Consider the following 8228-nt stretch of genomic DNA (forward strand, 5'->3'; position numbering starts at 1 on the left):
GTCTCTGCCCACCAAACTCTGTTCTGATCTTGATAAGAAACCATTTTGCACTGTTTTCCACATGTTCCACTTTTATGAGTCTTGTCTTCCTCAAGAGCTCTTTCACTCATTCTTGCCCAAGGCTTTCTTTCTTTTGTACTTTCAATAGCACCAAGTGTGTACTGTGTACAGTTAGCTACTCGATAAACATTAGCTCCACCTATCACCCTGCAAAGGCAGCGTGGTGGCTGTCCCTCGGCTAAAGATCTCCCTGTCCTAAGTTGGGACTAAAGAGACAAATATACAACGGGTACAAATCTCAACAAGACCACTCCTTCATCAGGCAGCTATCTCCCTCCACTCATTCTCTTCCCACCCTACTCCCCATTCGAACCGTCTGCTACTGTCACTGCTGTCATCATCATCATTACTGAGCACTTACTATGTTCTAATAACATGGCTAAGTATGTATGAAATTTAACACAAAGCTTGTGCTCCTTAACTCAATGCTACTGCTTCCACCCCAAGTGACTGGTGGTTGAGGGAGGAGTCGGGCTCTCTCAAGACTCCAGGATAATATACTTGGGTCCTCCTGCCAGGTTCATCCTTTGATTGCTCTGCAAGGCTATTGTTTATTCCCCCTTCAAAACCCAGTTTAGGATCCTCCTCCTTCAGGAAGGCTTCCCTAGCTGCACATACCCTCCCACTACCCTCAAGCCCTCCCTGCCCCATAAACCCCTTCAGTTTGGATCAGTGGCTTGGGCTCTGCAGTCATGTAGCCCCTTCTACCACAACCCTATCTGTAGAGAAATGACTGGTCTGCTTTTTTTTTTTTTTTTAAGGTTTTATTTATTCATTCATGATAGAGAGGGAGAGAGAGGCAGAGACACAGGCAGAGGGAGAAGCAGGCTCCATGCCGGAAGCCTGATGCGGGATTTGATCCCGGGACTCCAGGATTGCGCCCTGGGCCAAAGGCAGGTGCTAAACTGCTGAGCTACCCAGGGATCCCCTGGTCTGCTTTTCTTAGTCCACAGACTTCTGAAGGCCAGGAACCATGTCTTTTTTTCTCTTAGTTCCAGTGTCTGGCACAAGGCCTGGCTGGAGTCCTTGACTCATTTACTGAATATTTTCTGAAAGAAATGCAGCTAGCACTGGGAAATGAGAATGAAGGGAAGGGACCAGGTTCCTGTCCTCATGGAGCCCACAGCCTAGCAACCCAGATATTAAATACATGGGGAATGGAGTGCCTGGGTGGCTCAGATTGTTAACCGTCTGCCTTTGGCTCAGGTCATGATCTCCAGGTCCCGGGATCAAGCCAAATGTTGGGCTCTCTGATCAGCGGGGAGTCTGCCTCTCCCTCTTCCTCTGCTGCTCCCCCTGCTGTGTACACTCTCTCTCAAATGAATTTTAAAATAAATAAATAGGGACACCTGGGTGGCTCAGTGGTTGAGCATCTGTCTGCCTTTGACTCAGGGCGTGGTCCTGAAGTCCCTGGATCGAGTTCCATATTGGGTTCCCCTCGAGGAGCTTGGTTCTCCCTCTGCCTATGTCTCTGGCTCTCTCTGTGCCTCTCATGAATAAATAAATAAAATCTTAAATAAATAAACAAACAAATGGGGAAGGACTGAGGTAGAAAATCAGAGTCAACCACTTAAGGAAGTCAGTCTCCACCAGCCCAACAGAACTTTCTGCGTTAATGGAACTCTTCTGTATCTTTGCTGCCAAATACAGTAGGCACTCACCACATGGGTTGTTTTAATTTAAATGAACTGAAATTAAATAAAAAATGCAGTTCCTTAAACTATCCGCATTTCAAGTGTGCAATCCCTACATGTGGTGAATGACTATGGTGACTACGGTGGGTGGCTACCACATTGGGCAGAACAGATAAAGATTTTCTGATAAATACCCTCCTCACATAAAAAGGTTATTAAAACAAAACAAAATGCCACAGGGTTTATAGCAGTTAAGGGTATGAGACCTAGGGTCAGTCTAGCTGGGTTCCCATCCTGGCTCCCCTAATTTCCTAGTTCTGTGACCTTTAACTTCCAGTTTCCTCATCTGTAAAATGGGGACAATCAAAATACCTACTCACAGAGCTTAACATGAGATAATCCAGGTGATGTGTTTAGAAAGGTTTGGCCCAGAGCAAGTGCTCTATAAATGTTAAGTCCTATTATCAGAGAATAGTTAGGAAGTAATAAGAAGCCATCCAGAGAGCAGGAAATAAAACACCAAGCTCTTGTTTCCCACGACTCTACTCAAGCCCCCCTAGAAAATACTTCCTCCCACCCTGTCAAGTAAGCTCATATTCTTGGGAAAACAGTAAGGGCGTGTGGGGACTCCAGTCCCCACGTCTGTCTCCTTCGGCAGCCTGGCACCTCTCCGCAGGCCTAATCTCACTCTGCAGCTGGTAATCGGCACGCTCACGGCCTCCTTATTTTTCAGTCTCCCAAGCCCTGCAGAGTTGGTATGCGGCAGGTGGCGCTTCTTAGCCCATGATGATAAAAGACAACCTGACCTCTGAAACTGGTGTTCCCCCTGAAGTGTGGATAGCAGGTGAGATAGCTCTGAAAAAGGCCTACTTGAAACCTGAACACTTCCCGCAGGGTCAAATCCCCAAGCCCGGCTTTGGACTGGATCCTTTTCTAGGCCAGCTCGAGTTGAGTCACAACCGCCATCAGACTCTTAATTCAAAATGAAATGCTCTGGGGGGAAGGTGTGGAGTGGCAACATGGAAAGTACTACTCAAATTCAAGCTGCCGCTCAGAAAGGAAACTTCTGCACTGGGCCTGGAAGGATCTGGTAGTGTCCTTGCTACTGAATTACTGACTGTGGCCCTCGGGTCATTCTTGGAACAGATAGAGGAGGAATGCGCTTTTCGCTTCTGAAGTTGCAAGAGGTAACATCAGGCTGAGCAGCCTCAAGGTAACTGGCTCACCAGCGCTGGTGAAGTCCTCAGTTTTCCTGTCTTCAGGTCCGTGTGGGTGATCTGGAGTTGGTCCAAGGGCAGAGCTGGCATTGTGCTGTGTGACCCTCCTGAAAGGAATATGGATGGGAAGAAGAGAGCAGACACATAGGCTCCTGGTGGCAGGGGCCTGCTCTGGAACTGATCCCAGAGCCAGGAGAGAAGCTTCACACTCTGGCCTCAGGAGGCTCCTGATGAACCTCGAAGGCCTGGTTCTTGCACCCACTAATCCACACTGAGGTGACTTTTCTGCCTCGAGCAAAAGCTCTCAGCTGAGGAAGGAAAACACTCCCCAGGTGACTCCTGATATATTCCAACCCTGTCTGAAGGACTGGCTAAAAGTACCTAGATAATCTTTATTATGTGTCCAGCTCTGTGCCCCGCTTGGCATGTAAGCTCTGTGAAGACAGTGCCTGGGCTATCCTCTTGCTGTCTTTTCCATGACCAGCACAGGCCTGGTAACAGAGTTGGTCTCATCAACTGTTTGATGACTGACTGAATATATAAGGACTTTTCTTATAATTCTAAGCATATCTGCAGTCTTTTGAGGAATGGAAGGATGGGCCTTTCCTCACAGAGGGTTTAAAAAATTTTTTTTTTAAGATTTTACTTATTTATTCATTATAGACACAGAAAGAGAGGCAGACACACAGAGGGAGAAGCAGGCTCCATGCACGGATCCTGATGCAGGACTTGATCCCATGACTCGGGGATCATGCCCTGACCCAAACAGATGCTCAACCACTGAGCCACCCAGGCATCCCAAGGGGTTTTAAAATTTTACTTCTCTAGGCTTCAGGGAAGAAGGATGTAGATTAATAGAAGGACCAGAGAGGATGACAGAATTCACAGGAAGCTGCCAGTGTGAGCTCGTGTCTTTTTTCCTTTTAAAGATTTTATTTATTTAGTCATGAGAGACACAGAGAGAGAGGCAGAGACCTAGGCAGAGGGAGAAGCAGGCCCCCTGTGGCGAATCCCATGCGGGACTCGATCCCAGGACCCCGGGATCACAACCTGAACCAAAGCCAGATGGCTCAACCACTGAGCCACTCAGGCGCCCCGAGTGTGAGCTCTTTTCAGTAGAGGCCCAAACCCACCTCAGAGTCAGTGAGTGGCAGATGCCACATCTCTTGTCCTCTCCCATCCAGCGTTCTTTCCATAACTCTACTCGGCCTGCCCCACAGAAGGGATGTGCATATTGGCTGAATCATGGAATGGAAGTGAATTAGGCCCCTTAGAAGACATGCCATATAAGGCCAGCCAGTCTCCATGACAACATAAAGATATACTGAGGCTGGAATAAGGACACCATCCATCACCTCCTGAGAACCTCACAGATGAGCTGAAGGGCACGGTCAGCTATGAGTTACAGGATATCTCAGATATCAGGCCAGGACCTGGTGTTATTTAGACACAGTGATAACACAGGGTCGCCCCACAGGAGTTTCCAGCCCAATAATTACAATGATAATGGCAGTAACAGCAACATGCTTATCCTGTGTTGGTGCTTTCCCCAGGGCTTTTCTCAGCATTAACTCACTTTGCATATACTAATGCTTAGGACAACTCAATGGTTAGGTCTATTTTTATCTTCATTTTATCAATGAGGAAATAGAGATTCAGAAGAAAAGAAACTAGCCCTAGAACTCAGTTAGTAGTTGGTGAAGCTGGGGGTCTCTTAACCCTTCGCTGTACTGAGCCTAGTGTAGCTGAGCTTGCAGGGAGTGTTGTCAGGAAAGGATTTCTGGGGAGCCAAAATGATCAGGAGAGTCTGAATTGAGTCTTGATAGTGGAGATTAGCCACAAAGGAGAGTGCCCCAGGCAGAGGAAACAGTAGGAACAAAGGTAAGGAGGTAGGAACAGCTTGGTACTCAAAGAACCTTAGTTCATGGGCTGTTTTAAAGACCGTGAAGAGGGACATCTGGGTGGCTCAGTCAGCTAAGCGTCTGCCTTTAGCCCATGTCAGGATCCCAGGGTCCTGGGATCAGCCCTGTGTCAGGCTCCTTGCTTAGCGGGGAGTCTGCTTCTTCCTCTCCCTCTGCCTGCAGCTCCTGCTTGTGTGCTCTCTTTCTCTCTCTGTCAAATAAATAAAATGTTAAAAAAAAAAAAAAAAGACTGAAGATATCCATTCTAAAAGGATGTAAAAGAGGACTATTCTGTTTAGTCCTCAAGGCCTGTTCCAGCTCTAGGATCTCAGTGGGTTTATGAGGTCCCTGCACACGTGAGTGTGGTGTGATGTGGTGGCCTCAAAAAAATCATAAGGTGTGAAGTAATGAAAGGGGCTTGGATGAGCTTTCACTTTTCAGCTTTGCAAAATGTATACATGTTGCACAGACATTATTTCTCATCAAGTTACTATCTTGCAAGCCTCTCACAACCCAGTTACAGACAACAAGGATTATTATGCTCAGATGTCCAAAGAAGGGCTCTGATTTGCTCAAGGCAGATACATTAGTGACCAAGTTGAAACTGAAGCCCGGCCCTTTTGCCTTGGCACCGGGAACTCTTGTGCTGAAAAGACTAAAAATACTTCCTTCCTAACCCCCCAGTGATGCTGGGACGGCAGCTGGAAACACCAGGAGTCTGCTCGCCAGTCCAGAAATCTAAATGACTCACAGGCTCGGTTCTTTCCATGTTCACCTTTCAAAGATGGTCATGGGAGCGTCCAATGTAGGGATCGAGATTAGGGAAAGAGCCATAGTAGGTGGTGGCTCTTCACCCTTTAACTTTTAGGCCCTAGAGGCCAGGCCTAGACAGGTAGAGACAGCACCTGATTTCAGAAGAAATCATTTCCTACAAGCCAGTGCCTATAAAAGCAGTTCAGACTCAGGCTGGTGTGGTTAAAAGAGAGCTTTATAGTTCTGCAGCCTGGGTTCATTTCCTGGCTCCACCTTTTCCTACCCATGTTTGAGACCTGGAGATAGTTCCTTAAACTCTCTAAGCCTTGATTTCCTCATCTGTAAAACTGGGTTTGAGAAGTAACCAATGGTAAATGTTCAACACAGTAGCTGGCACGTAACAAGCACTCAATAAAGTTTACTTGTGATTACAAGTCCCAGCCATAGGCAGACCACTTTGGATTTCATTTACTCAGCAAAAGCTGACTGAATACATTCTGGGTCCTGGGCATGTAAATGACTATGATTCAGTGTGATCAAAGCTGGAACAAGAAATTTCCAAAACAAGCACATCAGAGAAAGAGAGGATGTCACCAAGAAGGTGACCCATAACCTGGTTGTTGAAGGATGGGAGGAAAAGATGGAGGCGGGGGAGGCATTTCAAGCAAAGAGCAAGTGTGAACACAGGCTCAGAACCAGTGGCTTTAAAGGAAGGGGCATTTGATATGGCTGAAAATACAAGGTCAGGAAGGGGATGATCAAAGTAGAGAGGTGAGGTTGAATAGAAAGATAAAGACATTTAAAAAGGAGCCTCCACTGTGATGCTAAAGATGTTGGCCTTTCATCTAAAGGCAGTGAGGGAGGAGTCATTTAAGTAGAGAAGAGATAGAATAAGAAAAGACAGTAAGTTGGTGGCAGAGAGACGGTCTATGAACCCCTAAAGAGAAAAGACCATGTTAATAGTTTCACTTATCCATTCAAAAAGTTTCTGAACACCTATTATGTGCCAGGCACTGAAGCTGGAGAATACCAAAGTAGGCAAAGAACAAACTTGGTCTTGCCCTTCACGAATTTAGTCTTTATGGGAAAGATAGATATGAATCAAACAGCCATAAAAACTAGTAAAATATCATGATGTAAGCTATGCAGGTCAGGCCCATCAGGCTATGACTGCATGTAACAGACAGAACGGACTTGAGGGAGGGAGCGTGTCAAGGAAGATCCGAATTTTCATCTAAAGTATGGGTAGAAATTAACTAGGCAAAGATGAGACTTTAAATTCCAAAAGGAAAAGGATATTACTGGTGATGACATCTGTGCCCACCACTACATCCTTCACGCCAAGCAGGGCAACCGAAGCCAAAACTTAGAAAAGAGCTTTATTTTAGAAAGTGAGCTTGATGCAAGCACTAATTATGGTTAAGGCCTGCGCTACTGCTGCCTCGATTTCTCTGATTGTCATCACCCTTCTCTGGTCTCAATTCAATATTCCTTTCCTCAGAGAACTTCCCAGACCACCCAATCTAAGGTATTCACTCTGCAGTTACTGTCTATCTTTGATTATCTTGTGCCTTAGTTTGTCGTTGACTGTCTCCTCCCACTGGACTGGATGCTCCATGAGGGAAGGTGCCTTGTCTGTCTTGCTGTTAGTCTCCCCAGTGCCTAAATCTGTTCCTAACACGCAGGAGGTGATGGACATATATTTGTTGAATGAATGAATGAACTGTAAAGAAACTGAAACTTGGAGTGAGGATAGAGGGCTGTGACTCATCCAAGGTTACTCTGGGGCTAAGCCTCGAACCCGTGACTCCACGCTCTAGAGGCCTGGCCTCAGGGGCGACTCATGGCCCCTCCGGCAGCGTCAGTCTCGGCCCCGCCAGGCAGGCAGTGAGGCCCGTGGCAGCCTGAGGCATGGCCACGTCTCGTCCCAGGCCCGATGCCCCCTATTCGGCAGGGCCCAGCCACGCACTCACCTCGGCGGCTCCACTACCGGCTCTGTGCCGCCGCCACCACCGCCGCTGCCGCCGCCGCCGCCGCTGCCGCGGTCCACGGTGACAGCTCCCAGTGGGCCGGCACTTCCGGGGTCAAACGGCGATTCCGCAGGCGCAGACAGGAAGCTTCGGCCCGGCCCCGCCCCCCGTACGAACTGCCGCCGGGAAGCGGGGCCCTTGGCCACGCCTCTAGGCTTAAGACTCCGCCCCCACAAGAAATAGGCCGATTGTGACCACGCCCCCTGCCCCATCCAGTCTACCAAGAGATTCCACCTCTTGGAAAAATCCAAGTGTTCTTGTACCTGGTCTCTCAGGGTCTCAGGCTTCTATCTCTTTCCTAACCTTCTCAATCATCCTTTTACACATTTAATCCAGAAGAGTAGTTTTAACAAATCGAAAGCATGAACATGATGTTGAACAAAAGAAAGCAAAGTAGAACAGACTACAATTTTGCTTATAGGAGGTTCTGGAACTGGCGAAACTTGTGAGTGGTGATAGAGTTAGAAGGGTGGTCCCCTGGGGCTGGTGACTGGAAGGGGCCGCAAGTGAGACTGGGACATTCCATGTCTTTATCTTGGGGTAGCTACATAGATGTGTTCAATTTGCAAAAGTCATCAAATTGTACACTTATGGGTTGAGCACATTTCTCTGTGTATGCAATACAAAAAGGTT

The 8228-nt window shown here is 47.5% G+C and overlaps 1 protein-coding gene across 12 annotated transcripts in view; it reads right to left on the bottom strand.

The window, feature by feature from the left end:
- The window catches only part of ASCC2 (activating signal cointegrator 1 complex subunit 2), a 41753-nt gene extending 34002 nt beyond the window's left edge, over positions 1 to 7751 (bottom strand). For 6 of the 12 annotated variants that reach the window (XM_072723187.1, XM_072723188.1, XM_025985913.2 and 3 more), the window contains exons 1-2: positions 7539 to 7655; positions 2921 to 3018 (exon numbers count right to left, since the gene is read on the bottom strand). In XM_072723187.1, the coding sequence (XP_072579288.1) occupies positions 2921 to 3001 (81 nt within the window). In that variant the 5' untranslated portion in view covers positions 3002 to 3018; positions 7539 to 7655. Of the gene's footprint in view, positions 1 to 2920; positions 3019 to 7538 lie in introns of all 12 variants that reach the window. The other 6 variants (XM_072723191.1, XM_072723192.1, XM_072723190.1 and 3 more) reach the window with 4 other exon arrangements.
- Positions 7752 to 8228: the final 477 nt, after the last annotated feature.

The sequence above is a fragment of the Vulpes vulpes genome, chromosome 10 (assembly GCF_048418805.1).
Source record: "Vulpes vulpes isolate BD-2025 chromosome 10, VulVul3, whole genome shotgun sequence".
Classification (NCBI taxonomy): Eukaryota; Metazoa; Chordata; class Mammalia; order Carnivora; family Canidae; genus Vulpes; species Vulpes vulpes.